Source organism: Haematobia irritans, chromosome 1, assembly GCF_050003625.1.
Source record: "Haematobia irritans isolate KBUSLIRL chromosome 1, ASM5000362v1, whole genome shotgun sequence".
In the NCBI taxonomy this organism is placed as follows: Eukaryota; Metazoa; Arthropoda; class Insecta; order Diptera; family Muscidae; genus Haematobia; species Haematobia irritans.
In genome coordinates, this window is record NC_134397.1 from 241,986,809 (window position 1) to 242,008,665 (window position 21,857).

At 32.2% G+C, this 21,857-nt stretch overlaps 1 protein-coding gene across 12 annotated transcripts in view; it reads left to right on the forward strand.

Moving 5' to 3' along the window:
- heph (polypyrimidine tract-binding protein 1 heph) overlaps positions 1 to 21,857 on the forward strand; it is a 564,267-nt gene that overhangs the window by 428,718 nt on the left and 113,692 nt on the right. For all 12 annotated transcript variants that reach the window (XM_075309406.1, XM_075308915.1, XM_075309123.1 and 9 more), the window contains one exon: positions 12,856 to 12,976. In XM_075309406.1, the coding sequence (XP_075165521.1) occupies positions 12,856 to 12,976 (121 nt within the window). The remainder of the gene's footprint in view (positions 1 to 12,855; positions 12,977 to 21,857) is intronic.

Sequence of the window (21,857 nt, forward strand, 5' to 3'; positions counted from 1 at the left end):
TAAATATTAAAAAAATTCCTAAATATATATTTATAAATATAAAATATATATTTTTAAATAAATTTTATTTTATTTCCATTTTAAATCAACAAATATCACTCGTAGAAATTTACATTTCAGGAGAGAAGTGGTTTATATGTTATTGGGAAAATATATTTGCATACTTTTAGGCGATACACTGAGTTTGGCCGTATATTAGAGGTGTGCGCTTGAGTAATAGTTTACTCACGCACACTCACGACTGAAAAATCATACTCACGCACGATATTTTTTGGTAGGACTAACGCTCACGCACACTCACGAAAAGAAAATTTGTACTCACGCACGAAAATGTCGTGACTCACGAAAAATATCGTGACTGACGAATAATTTTATGATTAATTTACCTTACCGAAGTGTCTGAAAACATGAGTATTATTAAAATCGAGAGTGTTATTAAACTCTTAACATGCCAGGTGTCACTAAAATTGTAATTGAATTTAACTCTTAAGCGTTTTATGTTGGTGAGCAGGAATATTTTCGTGAGTGTAATTCGTTACTCACGCACACTCATGAAGATATTATTTTCGTGACTCACGCTCACGCACGTATCACGAAAATTTTCGTGAATCACAACAATTTAGTGTCACGTGCACACCACTACCGTATATTACACATGATTTAAAAATGTATGGATCTATAGACAAATTTCAAAGAATCAGTTTGTTTGCTGTTTAATTTGGAAAGTACTTCAGACTTCTATATATCCTTCTCACGTTTTACTGTACGCTCGGGAATACAGTAAACATGTTTGTAATAGCACGAGATGTTTCGGTTTTTACAAGAAAAATCATTTTCAATTCTAATTTTTTAAGGACAAAGTTCTTTATTTTAACTAATAAAATTTTTTTTTTATACCCACCACCATAAAATGGTGACGGGGGTATAATAAGTTTGTCATTCCGTTTGTAACACATCGAAATATCGATTTCCGACTATATAAAGTATATATATTCTTGATCAGGGAGAAATTCTAAGACGATATAAGCATGTCCGTCTGTCCGTCTGTCTGTCTGTCTGTCTGTCTGTCTGTCTGTCTGTTGTAATCACGCTACAGCCTTCAATAATGGCGATATCGTCCCGAAATTTGGCACAGATTAGTTTTTTGTTTGCAGGCAGGTCAAGTTCGAAGATGGGCTATATCGGTCCAAGTTTTGATATAGTCCCCATATAAACCGACCTCCCGATTTGGGGTCTTGGGCCTATAAAAACCGTAGTTTTTATCAGATTTGTCTGAAATTGGAAATCTAGAGGTATTTTGGGACCATAAAGAGGTGTGTCGAAAATGGTCCGTATCGGTCCATGTTTTAGTATAGCCCCCATATAGACCGATCTCCCGATTTTGCATCTTAGGCGTCTAGAAACAGTATTTTCTATCCGATTTGTCTGAAATTGAAAATCTAGAGGTATTTTAGTACCATAAGGAGTTGTGTCGAAAATCGTTCGTATCGGTCCATGTTTTGATATAGCCCCCATATAGACCGATCTCCCGATTTTGCTTCTTGGGCGTCTAGAAACTATATTTACCATCCGATTTGCCTGAAATTGGAAATCTAGAGGTATTGTGGGACTACAAAGCGGTGTGTCGAAAATGGTCCATATCGGTCCATGTTTTGGTATAGCCCCCATATAGACCGATCTCCCGATTTTGCTTCTTACGCGTCTAGAAACAGTATTTTCTATCCGATTTGTATAAAATTGAAAACCTAAAGGTATTTTGGGACCATAAAGAGGTGTGTCGAAAATGGTTCGCATCGGTACATGTTTTGATATAGCCCCCATATAAACCAACCTCCCGATTTGGAGTCTTGGGCCTATAAAAACCGTAGTTTTTATCCAATTTGCCTGAAATTGGAAATATAAAGGTATTTGAAGACCATAAAAAGGTGTGCCGAAAATGGTGCTCATCGGTCCATGTTTTGGTATAGCCCCCATATAGACCGATATCCCGATTTTGCTTTTAGGGCTTCTATAAACTATATTTACCATCCGATTTGCCTGAAATTGGAAATCTAGAGGTATTTGAGGACCATAAAAAGGTGTGCCGAAAATAGTGCTCATCGGTCCATGTGTTGATATAGCCCCCATAGAGACTGATTTTCCTATTTTGCTTCTTGGGCTTCTAGAAACTATATTTACCATCCGCTTTACCTGGAATTCTTGAGCTATAATAAACTGTATTTATTACATGATTTGCCTGAAATTCGAAATCTAGAGGTATTTTTAGATTACAAATAATAGTGCCGAAATTGAGGTATATCGGTCCATATTTTGGTATAACCCCCATATAGACTGATCTCTCGATTTTTACTTCTTGGGCGTCTAGAGACTATATTTTCTGGTCGATTTGTTTAAAATGGAAAATGTGGAGATCGGTCCATGTTTTGGTATAGCCCCCATATACACCGATCTCCCGGCTTTATTTCTTGGGCTTCTAGAATCCGTAGTTTTTATCCGATTTGCTGGAAATTAGTAATCTATAATAAAGTTTTAGACAAACGAAATTTCTTTTTCTTATAAAGTGGTTTCGTTTATTCAACGATTGTATCTAAAATTTGTGTCAAAAGAAAACTTTGCTTGTCTAAAAATACGTTTCTCAAAAAAGAAAACATTTCTTTCAGGGTATAGCAGGCGCACTGATCATGAAAATTGCTTCAAACTGAAAGTAAAAGTTCCAGATTTTACTCATCGTATTTAAATAAATGCGGAAAAATCTACAGATTTAAGCTTTTAAATCCAGGCGTAATTTCAACATATACACGATATGTTTATATTTTCTCTAAAACTCTAACAAAATTGGTTCTCATAAATCCAGAATCTTATCTGGTCTTCATAGGTAGAATCTTTAAAGTTTGTCTTCGGGAGCTGGCTCGTTTGGGAGACGATTTGTCATCAAACCCCCTACAATTCTATATATTATAAAGTAACCCACTACGACGAAGAGTTTTCATAGTAAACTATTATACTTGATTCATGGTGGTGGGTATTTAAAATTCGGCCCGGCCGAATTTACTGCTGTATATACTTGTTTTTAATTCAATTTTCATATTTATAATGAGTAATTTTAACTTTTTGTCTTAAAAAGGTTAACAGAGTAAGAATTAATAAAGTGGTACAAATTATTAAAATTTTGTGGAAAAAATGCTAAATCCAATCTAGAAAAATTGCAATTTTAAAATATGCATTAAAAATTATAAAAAATTACAATTTTTTTAATTCACATCCAAAACATTGAATTCGAATCGAATCTTAAGAAGTAATGCAAAGTCTATTGAAACGGTGGGCATCCGTCCTATGACAAGCCCATATTAAATTTATCGCTTCTGCGTCCATATTATTTTCATCGCACTTCCGGATCCAAAAAGAAAATTTACACTACTTTTTTTGCCGACGCTTTTTTTAATGGGTAGTCCTTTTTTAATTATATGTTTTTATAAATTTTATATTTTTAAATATCAATCTACACTGAAAAAAATAAACATTGTATTGAACTTAAAGATTTCATCTCCTTAAACTAAGAATGCGAAGTTTGCTTAGCATAGAAGACGCATTTCCCCAATATTTCCCTGATATAAAGTTTTTTTTCCTTTTCCAAAAGTCGATACATTTTTCAATGAAGTAGTTTTGTTCTTATAGCTAAATGATTTAACATAAAACTGTGTATCTTAAAATGAAAGAATCGGAATCAACACCAAATCAACTATTAGTGTAAAGACAATTCTTTTTTTTTCAGTGTATGCACACATCTAATCCTGATTTATCGATTGATTATATACAGATAGAATAAAATCAAGCTTTCGTAATTTCCATCGGATCAATTTCAGTTTTTCTATAAAATTTATTTTTAACTAATAAACTATGCACACATGGAACCCAGGTGTATCGGTGGTAGGATTTATAAATATAGAATTTTATTAAGCTTCTTTAATTTGCACCAGATCAATTTCTTTTTATAGTGAATAGGTAAATGGAAAAGTTCCTGATGTAAACGAGCCTTTAAAAAAGTTCCTGGCCTTACGGATGGAAAATCAAGGGAAGAATGCAATCGAAGAGGAAAGTTGGTTTAATGAAACATATCCGTACATTACCCCGGAAAAGTCATATATCATGAATTGGTATGCTAACCATAGACATGCTACAATGAGAACCAAAGGTGGTGAAGGCAGTGTATCGCCAAAAACAAAGATGTTTCAAAAGAAAAAAAAACGAAGCTTTTTCTCATGTCATTATTACTTTTAGTGTGCATTCAAACATTTTCTTCTAGAGATGAGCTTAGTTTTCACTTCACAAGAAGTTCGTTTGAAGTAGAAATAATTTGTGCTACGTTGTTTACGTAATATACAAAAATTTTCTGAATTTTGCCGGCTATAAAACGCAGTAAAGGGAAATAATAACTGGAAATTGTTAAACAAAAAATATTTGAAAATGTGAAGTTCTTCCTAGGTCATTATTTATAATGTACATCAACAAAATTTTCTTCTAGAAATTTGCTTAATTTTCATTTTAAAAGAACTTCTTTTGTAGCAATGTTTTAAAATATTTGCGCAATAGTATATTAAAATTTTGTTATACATTTGAAAGGCTAATATTGTTCAAAATGCCTTTCCATGGAAACAGAAACTCCAAATTAAATCCGAAATATTGAAATAGCATAACATGTGAAGAAATTATGCGAATTCAATGCAGAGTATGCTGAAAAAGATGACTGCCACCCTATGCTTCTTATCCGATTTTCCAATACTTCCGGATCTAAAACGATCATTACCAGTACATTATAGCGATGGATTTTTTCTGAGTTTTTAGCAATGAATATCCAAGGTCTAATACTTTGCCTAAATTCAATCTCAGACAGGTATTTGATGCAAATTTTTATCATTACCCTATCAAACTACTTTGATCCTTTGACTAAATATAAACATACTAAAACACATGTAACTAAACTCTTGAAGAGTGATTTTCAACTTTGTGACTCAAAAACATTAGGGGGAAAAAATTAAATATTAACTTATAGCAAGTTTACTTTATGAATACCAGTAAAAAAAAACCTTTAAACTTCATTCATCCATTTTTATAAACAAATGACCTCTATTGCATATACAAGACCAAAGGCATCAATATGCATTAACTTAGCCATTGTATTACCATGTGGTTCTTCTTTAAATTCATACAGCTACCATATGCATTCTTGGCCCATTCTTTCATCTTTTCAATAACTATGATATATCACATCTTCACAAACAAACTAGTGGTTGTATATAGTAGTTCTCATAATACATAAAACTAAAAAAAAAACTTTTTAGTGGCCCACTTTACAAAAATATGTCGTTGTAAGGATTAATTAACTTGTGGTGAAACAACAACTTTCAAAATTGTTATAATTTCCGGTTGACATATTCTTCTTCCGTTGCTACTTACACAGCTATACATCTATACTTTCAGAAATGTGAATGTGGAAGAAGAACTTAAAAAGTTTCCTTATACTCAAATGGCAAGGCTTTAAAAATATGGAAACTTTCTGAAGTAAAAATGGAAAACTTTGTTGAGTTAAGTTTTGGTTAAGACATTCATGTATTCATTCTATCATAACTTTGTCCGTGGCTAGGCAAAAACGAATGATTGCTATAAGAAAATTCTAAGCAGAGGGAAAGTAAGGGATACTGGAGTTTCAACCCTGAGTGAAATTTTTAAACTAACACCAAAAAATCCACTGCTTGCTATATAAAGGCAGTGGTTTGGTGTCACATGTTTCAAAATTCTAAAAGATTGACCTCAACCTCTATTAAAGCATCACAGCTCAATTAGTCCTCAAAAATTAAAGATTTGAAGAAAACACTTTGAAATATTTCTTGAATAGCTATTTAAGAAGGCTCTATATGGAGTTTGTGTGGTATGGTGTATTTAATTAAAATGTCATATATGTCCTAGAACATTTGTGATACATGCCTTTCCTGCCACAATTCCCTATTCTTATCAGCAGGAAAAGCTTACCTCGATAAAATGGACCAACGACAGCGGCAACAATAATGTAACATATGTTATATTCATTTCCGTTTGAATCCTTTCATATTACTCTCTAACTCTCTCTTTCTCTCTCTCTGTCTCTCTCCTGCTCAGTATTTAGCTCTTGCCTATTGCTAGCTCAACGGCAATATGAACGACGACGAGGGTCATTACAATAGGCGAAAAAAACAGACTTTGCTTCATTCTGTTCAATTTGGTTTACTTCGTCAAAACAAAACAACATTTTTAATGGGTCTAAAAAGTATGCTAAATATTTGATAAGTCCATATGTTTATTTAAATACATATTTGTGAGAAAGTATATATGTATTTAAAGGGTCCAATGTGTGTGATGGACATACTTTCATTTTTCACTTTTAATGATTCTTCATTCATCTTATTTTTTATTTTTTTTTTTTTTGTATACTCATGTCTCCCTTAGTTTCCTTTTTGCTGCCCTTATTTACTCATATTTCTTTTATGTTGTCTAGTAGTAATATGTGATGTGGGCTAAAATGGTCTAACATATGCTGACGCTCCTTTTTGTCCCCTTGTTGAATCCTTATACAAAAAAAATTTTCCTTTTGATTTTATATTAGTTATTGTTGTAAGAGAGAGAGAGAGAGAGAAGGAGGAGGAAAGTGTATATGTATGTTTACATTTAGGGCATAAATAAATTCTGTTACTGCTTCCTCTGATGGATAGAATTAAATGGGTCATTTGTGGATTGTTGTTGAATATAGAACTCATTAAATAAAAATCTAGGAATCTTTGGTCTATTTGATAAAGAATTACCATAGAAAATCCTATATCAAAAACATTTTTTTTTCTTTTCATCTTCATTTTAGTAATCTCTTGATTTTTAGATATTAGTGATGATTTAGCAATTCTACATTTCCCTTTTTAAATCATTGCCTATTTGGTATATTTGTATTGATAGAAATATACAACATGGGGTGATATTTCATTTTGATTTTGGTTTCGGAAAGGCTTGATTTTGTCTATTTCAGTTACGTATACACGAATACAAATTTGTAATCAGTTTTTTTGAAGATTGATGGTGCCTGTTGAAATGATATTAATTTTTGTTGAGTTATTACTGTTGTAAAGTTAACGTGATTTTTTACATGATTTATTTGTTTAATGAATATTGTATAAAAATATGGAACACAATGGTTTTTAAAATAGTCCAATACACGTTTCCATCTGACTAATAGGAAACTGATAAGAGCATTATAATTCAAATTCAATATACTAAAGTTTGTAAAAAAAATATATTTCTGTAGATTTTACATATTTTATGTTGCCAGCAATTCTACTCTTATTATAAAAAAAAATATACACAGTGAATCCGTTATATTATATTTAAGATCGTACATCAAATAATTCTAACAAATTTTGAATTGATATAAGTCATTCTCCTGGTGTTAGGAGTAGACACGATACTTATAGGAGTAGACACGATACTTGTGAAGTTGAGTGAAATACAACTTTCGTTTAAAAAGGATGCACAAGTTAGAGGGGGGTTTCTTCCAAATCGGCGTTAGCAGGGGGAGTGATGAGATCGAGAGCGCAGTGTGCTAGACGTCAATACATGGAACTCCCTAAGAGTATTAGTGGACTGTATGACAAGTTAGTTCATCAGATTATGCCTCTCAGGAATGAGGAATAATAAGTTGAATTAATTTAGAGAGGAACACAAAGACAAAAATATAAAGAAAGCCAAGAATGAGTGTAAGAAGTGATGTACAAAGAATGAGTGTAAGAAGTGATGTACAAATTCAGTTTTATTGAGAAGAGAACAACGATTTGCTGCTAACCTCAATGGAGGTAAAAATAGAGTGGGCAAATGCATGTAAGGTTCTATCCACAAAGCCTATGTTGCTAATTCTTGATTCATAAATAATTCACAATAAGTTTAATTAGATAACTATTCAGCCAGATACAAAATTCACAATGGGGAAAAGTTACCAAATTGGACATACAAAATAAGTACTTTTCTATTCTATTCATGGATACAAAAAATGTTGATGTACATTTAATAAAATAGAAAGTAAAAAAAAAAAAGATTTTAATTTCAAAAATTAAGGACAAATTCAAGTTTGTCCAAAGGTATTTACAATGAAAAATTTAATGCATGAAAATTTAAAGCCCAATGAATTGATATGGATTAGCTATGGTGTGAGTTAGATCCGCAATAATTAGTGTTCATCTTCAAACTATAGATTTCTCATGTGTGCATCGCACAAGATTTCTTGTCTGATAAACGATATTAAATTTTATAAAATTGGTAATAAAAAAACATCCCACATAAATTAACAAATCAATCAAAAACTAAGACCTTTGCAGGTCAAAGTCAAAGTAGGACTTATGGTTTTTTCTTTAAATATGAATCAACATTTCATGTATGCACTACATAAAGTGAACCCGAAATGGAAGAAATTCCTTAAAAAGGAATTTTTTTCAATTTCAAAATAATCTACATCGACTTTATTTGTAGTTACCTTATTATATAAAAAGAAAAAAAATAATGACCGATATTCATTTTTTAATACCCTCCACCATAGTATGGGGGGTGTATATTAACTTTGTCATTCCGTTTGTAACACATCGAAATATTGCTCTGAGACCCCATAAAATATATAAATTCTTGGTTGTGGTGAAATTCTGAGTCGATCTAAGCATGACCGTCCGTCCGTCCGTCTGTTGAAATCACGCTAACTTCCGAACGAAACAAGCTATTGACTTGAAACTTGGCACAAGTAGTTGTTATTGATGTAGGTCGAATGGTATTGCAAATGGGCCATATCGGACCTCTTTTACATATAGCCTCCATATAAACCGACGCTCAAATTTGGCTTGCGGAGCCTCTTGGAGGAGCACAATTCATCCTATCCGGTTGAAATTTGGTTCATTATGTCAGTATATGGTCTTTCACAATCATGCAAAAATTGGTCCACATCGGTCCATAATTATATATAGCCCCCATATAAACCGATCCACAGATTTGGCTTGCGGAGCCTCTAAGAAAAGCAAATTTCATCCGATCCGGCTGAAATTTGGTACACGGTGTTAGTATATGGTCTTTATAAAACATGCAGGAATTAGTCCACATCGGTCCATAATTATATATAGGCCCCATATAAACCGATCCCCAGATTTGGCTTGCGGAGCCTCTAAGAGAAGCAAATTTCATCCGATCCGGCCGCAATTTAGTACATGGTGTTAGTATATGGTCTTTATAAAACATGCAGGAATTATTCCACATCGGTCCATAATTGTATATAGCCCCCATATAAACCGATCCCCCGATTTGGCTTGCGGAGCCTCTAAGAGAAGCAAATTTCATCCGATCTGGCTGAAATTTGGTACATGGTGTTAGTATATGGTCTCTAACAACCATGCAAAAATTGGTTCACATCGGTCCATAATTATATATAGCCCCCATATAAACCGATCCCCAGATTTGACCTCCGGAGCTATTAGAGGAACAAAATTCATCCGACCCGGTTGAATTTTGGTACATTGCGCTAGTAAATGGCCGCTAACAACCATGCCAAAATTGGTCCATATCGGTCTATAGTTATATATAGTCGATCCCCAAAACTAATCTACCAAAATTTTAAATATTACTATAGAAAATTTTGTCAAAAATTTTATTACTATAGAAAATTTTGTCAAAATTTTATATATATAGAAAATTGTGTCAAAATTTTATTTCTATAGGAAATTTTGTCAAAATTTTATTACTATAGAAAATTGTGTCAAAATTTTATTACTATAGAAAATTTTGTCGAAATTTTATTACTATAGAAAAATTTGTCAAGATTTTATTTCTATATAAAATTTTGTCGAAATTTTATTACTATAGAAAAATTTGTCAAACTTTTATATATATAGAAAATTATGTCAAAATTTCATTACTATAGAAAATTTTGTCAAAAGTTTATTACTATAGAAAATTTTGTAAAAATTTTATTACTATAGAAAATTTTATCAAAATTTTATTACTATACAAAATTTTGTCAAAATTTTTTATATATAGAAAATTGCATAAAAATTTTGTATATATAGGAAATTTTGTCAAAATTTTATTACTGTAGAAAATGTTGTCAATATTTTGTTACTATAGAAAATTTTGTCAAAATTGTATTACTATAGAAAATTTTGGCGAACTAATTTATTTACGTATTTAATCGGCCTTTTCTTGTTTAATTTATACCCCGTATGGACTAACTTACAATTGAGAAGACGGTGTTAAGAAGTTTTAAGATATCTTGCCATCGGCAAGTGTTACCGCAACCCAAGTAATTCAATTGTGGATTATTTATATATTTCAAACCTATTATTAATTTTATTTGTATTATTAGTATTTTTTATAATTATTATTGTAATTATAAGAATAATTACGCACGGAAGTCGTAATTATAATGCAAATTATATAAACTGCATTCTAAGTCAATGTTAAAATAGGTCTACGGGTCGTATGATTTATTTCAATTCAGAATAAACAATTTAATTTGATTTTTAAATATTTAAACGAATTGATCTATGTAAAACAAGAATAGCTGTAAGTTTGTATTTAATAACCCCATCATTGTGTCAAGACCTCAATCATGTGTGCAAAGAAGAAATTCCTTAAATCTATTTCAAAATGTTCTACATCGACTTTATTTTTACCTATTATATAAAAAGAAAAAAGGAACGACCGATATTCATTTTTTTTTTGTATTCATTTAATCAAAAATTATTATTAGAATATGTTAAAATTAAAAATTGGTTAAATGAGTTTTGTCATTCGAAAAGTTCCCGGAGAAACCATGTATGTATTTTGATGTATTTTGATAGTATGATTTACTACATTTCTGTTTATTTATTTTGTTTTTTTTTTAATAACTTTTTTATATTACAAGATTTGGAATCCCAACAAATTATGGATATAAAAATATTATATTGCTAACAACAAAGGTTTTTGGAGAGGATTTGAACAATATCAAATAATAAGATCTATTAGTTTTTAATAGTCGCCTGCCTACATCATCTACTGTTTACATGTCTATTATGTGTGCAAACAAACACAATCAAAATTTTAGATCTTCACTTTACATATATTCCACTTCTGATTTCCACTTACGAGTTTAGTTCAATTCCCTTTATATAAAAAATATTAACAAAGAAAATTATATATTTCAAAACTGTTATTAATTTTATTTTTATTATTAGTATTTTTTTATAATTATTATTAGTAATTATTAGAGTAAGTACACACGGAAGTCGTAATTATAATGCAAATTATATAATCTGCATTCTAAGTCAATGTTAAAATAGGTCTGCGGGTCGTATGATTTATTTTAATTCAGAATAAACAATTTAATTTGATTTCTAAATATTTAAACGAATTGATCTGTGTAAAACATGAATAGCTTTAGGTTTTTATTAAATATCGCCATCACTGTGTCAATACCTCAAACATGTGTGCAAATAATTACAGTAAAAATGTATCATAAATTAGTCATAGATTAATGGCTATTCTCCATTTTCTATTTATATTTTTTCTGACTTTAACGTATATTAAATACTTTTCTAATATTGGAAAACCTTTCGTCATATGTAAATAACAAGAAAAGTGTGTTAATCTTTAATATTACAGTTTTATTGGTCTACGCGTCGTATGATTTATTTTAATTCAGAATAAACAATTCAATTTGATTTTTAAATATTTAGACGAATTGATCTATGTAAAACAAGTATAGCTATAAATTTTTATTAAATATCGCCATCACTGTGTCAAGACCTCAATCATGTGTGCGAATAATTACAGTAAAAATGTATCATAAATTAGGCATACACGGGCTGCTCTCTATACATTTTATGTTCTTAATAGATTAATGGCTATTCCCCATTTTCTATATATATTTTTTTTCTGGCTTCAACGTATATTAAATACTTTTCTTATATTGGAAAACCTTTCGTCATATGTAAATAACAAGAAAAGTGTGTCAATATACCTATTTAATATTACAGTTTTATTGGAATTGACATTAAACAAGAACACTTGTCATTCATTCATATATATCATTTGTATATTCTACAAAAGGTGTTATATGTTTTGCTTCAATTCCATTAATATTTCATATGTTTACCCACTCGCTCACCAAACAATTAATTTCTTGGGTAAGCATTTGTCTATTACTAATTTAATGCCTGCCTAAGTTGAAACTTTATTTCCGGCTTCTTAAAAGAAAAAAAAAAAATGAGGCGTTTTTCCCCTTTCTACTTTTGTTTAACTCAACAATAGTCCTTCCAAAAGGAGGGTGTACATAAAGAAAACCCTCCCAAAAAACTGGCCAACAATATTCCAATTAGGCATGGTGTTCTGAAAGGAGCAAGCACAAGCAACCATGTTTAAAAACACAACTATTCACGCACTTGTTGTTACTTTTGTATTTCGTCTCCCCTTTTTGGTGAAAAATATTCATTGTCGAGAACGTCGTCTACCTTCAAAGTTCCATAAAGGGAGTGAACATTTTTATTTGTTGGTCGTTGTAATGGGGCAGGACATAACCTTCCATTTTCTTGGCCTTTATTGTGTTGTGCGTGTTGTGTCGGTGTTATTTTTTAATCTGATTTATGGTATTTTTATTCTTTGCTACTTTACAATTATTGTTGGCTTTAAAAAATCTGTTTCATAATTTATTTATGTACTTTTGTCCTCTTCCTAGTCGAATTTCGGTTTTGCCATCTTCTACTTTCTATTTCAATGCAAACAAGCAAATATTTATAATACTATTTTATTTTGTTTCTTTTTTACTTGCAGCGTGGTAGTGACGAACTTTTAAGTCAAGCAGCAGTTATGGCGCCCGCTTCGGACAATAATAATCAGGATTTAGCCACAAAGAAAGCCAAATTGGAACCAAGCACCGTTCTTGGTGGAGTTGGTAAGTTTTTTTCCCCCATTTCCCTAAGTAGTTTAACATTCCCTAGCAATTGTGAGTTTTTCGCCGATTACGAGTGTTACAGATTTTTTGCCCCCACCAACCTCTGTTATTGTGGTTGAGTTTAGAGAATTTACTTACTAAACTAAACACTTAAAAGCAATTAAGGGCGGTTTATGATCTTTCATTATTTATTTTTCCACTTACCGAAAAGCAAAAGCCCCAAAAAGTGAAGAAAGAAATTGTACAGTCAATGGAGCATTCACGAAGCGAAATGGCATAACGGATTAAAAATGTTGCAATCCATGACTTATTATCCAGACACAATAATACGAAAGGATAATGTTTACAATTTCTATTATGAAATACAATGAACGATTTTATTTTTGGAGGAATAATTCTGAATAAAAGCTATAGAGAGGTATTTATTATCCTGTACTAGATATTCTCGCGCTAATTAGCATTGCTTTTTTTGGGGGGGAGCAAATTAAGCAATGAATAAAATTTTGGAAATGCTTCAGATTTTGTCAGGGGTCTTTTATTTAAATATGAATTTAAACAGCCATTAAGAATTATGGTTATAATTTCGGCCAGCTATACAGGTGTATAACGCATCATTATGCTGGAAATGTGTATGTATCTTGTAACTAGCTCAATGAAGGAATAAAGTTACGCGTTGGGCGCTAGAATCATACGTCGCTTAATAATGTTGGTACTTTTTTTATAAAATAATTTTTTCTTATTTTTACCAACAAAGTAAATTTGAAGAACACTCTTCTTTATACCTAATGTGAATTCTGAAATTCAGAATTTACAGACGAACTAATTATCTCACGTTGGGCGCCAATTGTCGGTTTAATTTCATTTGTTGTTTTGTGGCACCCAGTATTATTTATCGCTCTGTTTTTCAGCTGTGGTTTATCTCCTCTCAGAAGTTTTGAGATTTTCTCTTTATAAGTTCATATATCGTGTGACACGGTGTTCGAACACTGTCCGCAAGAGCATTTAATTTAGAAAAAATATCTATACCCCAAAAAATTTAATATATTTAGACCGACAGACGGACAGTCGGCCAGCCATCAGCCAATATTTCTGGTATGCATATTTTCATGATTAAATTATCATACCTTGACAACAAAGTGGTGTAGAACTTTCATTTCCCAGCAAAAAAAGAGCTTCGAAAAAAGTAGTTTGGATACCCAATTTGTGATCCGGAAGTAGGGCAAACTTGAATCAACTTCATCTGTTTTTCTGCAGTGGTTTATCTCCTCTCAGAAGTTTTGAGATTTTCTCTTTATAAGTTCATATGAGACGGTGTTCGAACACTGTCCGCAAGAGCATTTAATTTAGAAAAAATATCTGTACCCCAAAAAATTTAATATATTTAGTCCGACGGACGGACAGTCGGCCGACCATCAGGCAATATTTCTGGTATGCATATTTTCATGATTAAATTATTATACCCTGACCACAAAGTGGTGTAGGACTTTAATTTCCCAGCAAAAAAAGAGCTTCGAAAAAAGTAGTTTGGATACCCAATTTGTGATCCGGAAGTAGGGCAAACTTGAATCATCTCCAATGAATTTTAGATGGGCTTGTCATAGGAAGGAAGTACTCCATTTTTGGATCCTTTGTATTGCTTTAGAAGTTGTGCCTTGGACAGCCGACCGGCCGGCCATCAGGCAATATTTCTGGTATATATATTTTCTTGGAGATCAAAATTATTATACACTGACCACAAAGTGGTGTAGGACATTAATTTCCCAGCAAAAACAGAGCTTCCAAAAAAGTAGTTTGGATATTTAATTTGTGATCCGGACGTAGGGCAAACTTAGATCATATCCAATGAATTTTACATGGGCTTGTCATAGGATGGAAGTACTCCATTTTTGGATCCTTTACATTGCTTTAGAAGTTGGGCCTTGGAAGTTCATTTGGACGAAGAAATTAAAAAAAAAAAAACTAAAATACAGTTTCACTTTTTTAATACTATTTTTGTTACTCTTTTATTTATTATCTAATTTTTACAAATTGAAAAACTTCTTCGCTTTCACCGGGGGTTGAATCTGGGTCTGTTGGCACCATAACAGAACGCCTTAGCACGCTCAACCATAAACGCCATTGAACACGACGCATCAAAACGTCTATTCAAATTTTTATGATCTGAACCTAATATGACACCACGGCATGACATTCTAACTACTTCCTGACATGTTCTTTATTATTCAAATCTCACCAGCGGCAGTTTTTTATTGAATATTTTTCTAATAAAATATTTTTTAAGTGTGTGGGGTTTTTCTTTTTAATTTTAAATATTTATTTTTTTTTCTCGGCATATCTTTTTGTGTAAATATATTTTTTCCATTAAAAATTAACAAAAAAATTTAAAATTATCGTAATTTGCAAAACCTTCTCAAAATAACTTCCATGGAAGTGAAAAAGTCCAACGGCACAGCGGGATAATTTTTTTTTATTTTTTACTTTTTTATTGATGCTCTATTCCTTTTTGCCCAAAACCTAAATTTTCACTTTTTATTGATTTTCTATTCCTTTTTGCCCAAAACTTAAATTTTAACTTAACATAAAAAGGCCTAATTTCGTACTTTCTAAGACCCAAAAGGACTGCATTGGATGTGGAAAAAACTCGATAGGGGATCCCGGGATGCGCTTTAAAAGAAATGTTCGTAGATTTGTCCAAAAGGACTGCATCGGAAGTGGGAAAAAATTGATGGGGTATTCCGGGATGCGGGAAATGTTTGTGGAACAACTTCCATTTTTGTGCTGAGTTATAGCGAAAGAATAAATTTGTCAAAAATAAATTGTAATTAACTTTAAATGTAAATGTACACGGACGAAAAAGACTGTTTTTCATATGTTTGGGCGTAAAAACTATATGTTTGGAACTCAAATTTTTTAACACAATATTTTTAAGTGCAAGCATATAATGTTCATAAACTAGCATAACATGTTTGGGACATATATGTTAATATGTTAGAACATATTATGTTTGGGACATAAAATGTTTGTAAATATAATATGCTTAGATGCAAGCATATATTAATTTGGAAATATCCTATAAACATATATTTGTTTAGAAAGGGAGATCTAGAGAGTATGCTGCAAGTAAAATAATGGAAGTAACCAATTGGCGCCTCAAAAATATATCCACCCAAAGAAAATTTCATTAAAATTTTTTACTACCAGTGTATGCCCTATGGTGAAACATAATATGTTTGAGCAATACAAACAATATTTTGTTTGGACCAATCCTGAAAATATATATGCTTGAAACAAAATGTGTTTGGGGTATATGTTACAGAAGCGATTTTTTTTTTTTTTGAGGGTGTAATGGTCTCTACGAAATAAGCCCCTTGATATATATCCCCAAATTTAAAAAAAAAAAACAAATATGTATCCGATTTTATATAAACACGGAACTATATTTTCGCTCACTACTTTCCAACATTGAAGATGTTACGTCCCAGCAAAATAATTTAGAAATTCTTCTAAAGGCACAATTTTAAAACCACTTCAAAAAATGTCCTCCCAAAGAAGTTCTTTATTTTAGCTGCACAGGAAGTTGATTTGAGTTAATTTTTTTTATAACTCACTTTTTTCATATTTTTAATGGAAATTTTTATTTTTTTTTTCAAATAGGTTAAAAATAGATTAAGAATTAATAAAATGGTAAAAATTATCAAAATTTTGTCGAAAAAAACATCTAAATCCATTCTAGAAAATATTTGACGTCAAACGATCCAAACAAACGTAGGAATGCACTAAAACTCAAAAAAAAAAAAATCTAAAAATTATTATTTTATGAAAATATCACAAAATTTCTTAATTCACATCGCATCACAACTTAAGAAGTGATGCAAATTCAGTGCAACGGTTGTTAAAATGGTGGACATCCGTCCTATGACAAGCCTTCTAAAGGCACAACTTTAAACCCACTTCCAAAAATGTCCTCCCAAAGAAGTACTTTATTTTAGCTGCACAGGAAGTTCATTTGAGTCAATTTTTTTTATAACTCACTTTTTTCATAGTTTTAATGGAAAATTTTAAGTTTTTTTTTCAAATATGTTAAAAATATATTAAGTATTAATAAAATGGTAAAAAATTATTAAAATTTTGTCGAAAAAAAATCTAAATCCATTCTAGAAAATATTTGACGTCAAACGATCCAAACAAACGTAGGAATGCACTAAAACTCATAAAAAAAATCTAAAAATTATTATTTTGTGAAAATATCACAAAATTTCTTAATTCACATCGAAAACACTGAATTCGCATCACAACTTAAGAAGTGATGCAAGCACATAAAACTGTCAAAGTTCGCAAAGAAATATCTGGTTTGGCAAGCCATCTGTACCTGTGGCTTGAAAAGCAGCATTTTCATAGCTGCCGGGACTGTCAACCAAGAAATTTACGTGAAAGAGTGAACTGAATATTTTTCCTGAATTTTATACTAATTGAACTTGAAAAAGAAATTTATTTTGATTTTTTTAAATAAACGATTTCACCGATTTACACGCGTTTTCCCTTGGCCAAATTTTGACCGTATCACCTTTTAAGTCTCCCACTTTGACAACTTATTTAATGTTCAATTTTTTTGTTTGGAGCCTTAACATAGTTTTAAATAATAGCAGTTTCTTTTTGAATTAAAAATAAAAAACAATTTTTTTTAACTTTTTCATTAAACCTTTAATACAATTTTTCTTTTAATTACTTGGCCAGTCCTCTATGCTCAATTCGGAATCTACATATCCTACTATATTTTAAACTATGGCATTTCATTATCAAAAGACAATAAAATTCAGCTGTTCCAACAAATTGGTTTACAATTTGTGAGCTAATTTCTTTTTTATTGCAGAAATAACTATAGTTTTATGACATTTTCATAGCGTCTCTCTCTCTTCTGGTTATCCAAAATTCCACCACATATAGATATTGCGACCTCATATATTCGATATCACACAATTCAATTTAAATTCTTGTTTCGATTGAAATATTCATACATCCCCATAGACAATATTTCTCGTTATCTCTCTATCTATCTCTCCCTCTCCTGGACAGGACTATAGGAAGTGAATTTTATTGCATTTGCCTAACCACACTAAAACATAGTTGTGTGCACCTGGAATATTTGTGTGCTCAATCAATAAATATTATTGGAAAAGGGCACCAATAACTTGGCTTATATTCCCATACACGCGCGCATAAACAGCCAATGTGAGCATATAATGCACTAAAGCATCGCGGTATGGGGGGGTTATGCTGTTGTTCATGATATTGACCTCCGGGTGGGGGGGCGAATACCACATATGGTGATTCATATTAAAACAATGGGTGAAAGCCGCAAATATTCCTAACCTCTATGCGTTCATTATAATTTCGAGGCAAAGCACACATCACCAAAGGGTTTCAACACTCGCCATAGCTTTGCTATTGCCATTGCTTTGCTCTGCTCTGCTCTCCCCAGCCCTCCAAAGTCCAAAAGAATTAAATGGCTAACCAAAAATGAACAAATATTTTGACCTGGCTCTCCTCTAATTCGCAGTTAATTTGGAATGTAATTCATTCATAATTGCTGGAACAATTTCTGGTCGTGGTAAATGAAAGGACAATATGTAAATATTACTAACACTCAAAACCAGGGAAGCGAAAATATTTCTGGTCGTTTGTTTGTATCCCACTTCCCTTGCCACAATCGTCCTTTGTGTCCTTTAATACAGCGGCTTCACAGACTGGCAAAAAAAACAAGGCAAATGGTCCTTTGGTCAATTTTTCATATTACCTTGCTTGTGTTTCTGTATTCTGGTTACAATACATCTCCTTTACGGATTAAAAGGACTTAAATACAAACATATCCAGGATTTCTATCTATACAAGCAGTATTCGACAGTATTAACAATTGACAAAACAACAGCAGCAAAAAAACTCATAGTGAAAATTGTGTAGTAGCCCACAGGTGACTATGAGTGGGTGTGAGAATGGCACCACCACCACCACCTTGTTGGATATGTGTAGTAGTTTGCGAATTGTCAATGGTTGTTGTTGCTTGGTTCGAATGTATTGTACAAACCACAAAAACATAATATTTATTTATTACTTTACAAAGGACTTTTCTATTAATTAAAAAGCAACAAACCTACGCTTTGTGTTCAATGAACGCACATTGGTATGGAGATATACAGTGTAGGAATCGTCGAGTTGTTTTTTGTCCCCTTGGGGTACCCATATACCGAAATGGTTTTCCGTTACCATCACAATCCATACCGAAACCTTCAATCCTGTTGCTCTAAATGTCTGGATGTTGGCTGGCAATGAATAAAATTCTCTGTGTGTGCCACTATTGTGATGGTAATACCTTGTTGCTATTGTCCCGTAGTGGTGCATAAAGGCAACGTAAGCGAAGTACATTCAATTTGCCTGGAAGCTCTGTTTTTTTGTTGTACATCGTTCGATGATAACACAAAAAAAACTTATCACAGATGTTGCATGCTTGCTGCCTAGTATGTGAGTATCAGATGGAGTTTCCAATCATTCAGATAGCGTTCACATAGACATTCGTAACGAAAGTTCTTTAGATTTGTTGAATTCTTACATTTAAAATATAACTTCAATATATTCAATTTAAAGCAATAGTGGTTAATTTAGTAGTTACCTTCCAATCTGGCGTCTGTAAATAACATATAACATTGCTCTAATGTTGCTTCATGAAACTTCCCAGCAAAAAAAGCGTCGCCAAAATAGTAGTGAAAATGTTCTTTTTGGATCCTGAAGTGGTGCAAAATTGGCGCAGAAGCGATGATTTTAACATGGGCTTGTCAGAGGACGGATGTCCACCATTTCAACAGCCGCTGCACTGGATTTGCATCACTTCTAAAGGTGTGATGCGAATCCAGTGATTTGGATGGGAATAAAGAAATTTTGTGATATTTTGACGTATATATAATTTTTAAAAAATTTTATGATTTTTAATGCATTATAACGCTTGTCTGCAACGTTTGACATCAAATATTTTCAAAAATTCGCAATTTTTCTAGAAAGGATTTCAATTTTTTTTTTTTCGACAAAATTTAAATAATTTGCACTATTATATTAATTTTTAAATGTTTTTAACCCATTTGAAACAATAAAATTTTAAATTTCCCATTAAAAATAGGAAAAAAGCGAGCTATAAAAAATTGACTAAAATGAACTTCCTGTGCAGTTAAAATAAAGAACATCTTTGGGAGGACATTTTTGGAAGTGCTTTTAAAGTTGTGCCTTAAGAAGAACTTCCAAATTTTTTTGCTGGGTTGTGGTAAATGTACAAACCGGAGAATGAAGCCGACCCATTTTTGTCGGCGGCAACTGACACTAAATTTTTGCTTACGGCTAAACCGATATAAAATTGTCTATTCGGCGGCGTACAATAATCCATTATAAAATCAATTTGAAGTTTTCCGGATTGTAATAGGATTTTCTGAGCTATTTTTTTTTATTTAACTATTATAGCAACTTGAATCTACACCCAGAGAAGGAATATGATCACCTCAAACATGTTTTAAGAGCAAAATGTTATTTTTGGGTGGTGACCATGTAACATGGTTTTCGCAACCGTGTTATTTTCTCGGAAAGCATGCACCTGATTTCGGCAAGCAGGTTATATTTGACGAGAAAATAACATTTTAGTGACAAACATGTTACATGGTTACCATATAAAAATAACATTTTGCTCTTGAAACATGTTTGAGGTGATCATATTCCTTCTCTGCGTGTAATTGATTGTAAGTGGAAAGTTCATAATTTTGGCAAAAAATATAACTATTATTAATATTTTTTTCTGATACAAATAAATATTTTTGTTTAATTGGCGGCTAACTTTGAGTCGAGATGAGTCGACATATTCGACGGCGCCGTCGACTGCCAAAAACTGGTCATCGCCGGCGAGAATCTGCGACTTCATTCTCCCAGCAAAAAAATTTCGAAGTTCTTCCAAAGGCACAACTTTAAAAGCACTTCCAGAAGATTTACTCCCAATGATGTTTTTTATTTTAACTACACAGGAAGTTCTTTTCATTCAATTTTTTATAACATGCTTTGTTCATATTTTTAATGGGTAACAGGTTGGCTGATAAGTCCCCGGTCTAACAAAGAAAAACACATATTTTTGTCAAAATTCGTTTTTATTATTCAACATAGTTCCCTTCAAGAGCGATACAACGACTATAAAGACCTTCCAATTTTTTTATACCATTTTGGTAGTACTCCTTCGGTTTTGCCTCAAAATAGGCCTCAGTTTCGACGATCACCTATTCATTGCAGCCAATTTTTTTCCCTGCGAGCATCCTTTTGAGGTCTGAGTACAAGAAAAAGTCGCTGAGGGCCAGATCTGGAGGATACGATGGGTGGGGAAGCAATTCGAAGCGCAATTCATGAATTTTTGTCATCGTTCTCAATGACTTGTGGCACGGTGCGTTGTCTTGATGGAACAACACTTTTTTCTTCTTCATATTGGGCCGTTTTGCCCCGATTTCGATCTTCAAACGCTCCAATAACGCCATATAATAGTTACTGTTGATGATTTTTCCCTTCTCAAGATAATCGATAAAAATTATTCCATGCGCATCCCAAACAACTGAGGTCATTACTTTGCCAGCGGACTTTTGAGTCTTTCCACGCTTCGGTCGCTGTCCATTCAGCCTACTGTCGATTAGACTCAGGAGTGTAGTGATGGAGCCATGTTTCATGCATTGTCACATATCGACGGAAAAACTCGGGGTGTATTACGAGTTAACAGCTGCAAACATCGCTCAGAATCATCAACACGTTGTTGTTTTTGGTCAAATGTGAGCTCGCGCGGCACCCATTTTGCATAGAGCTTCCGCATATCGAA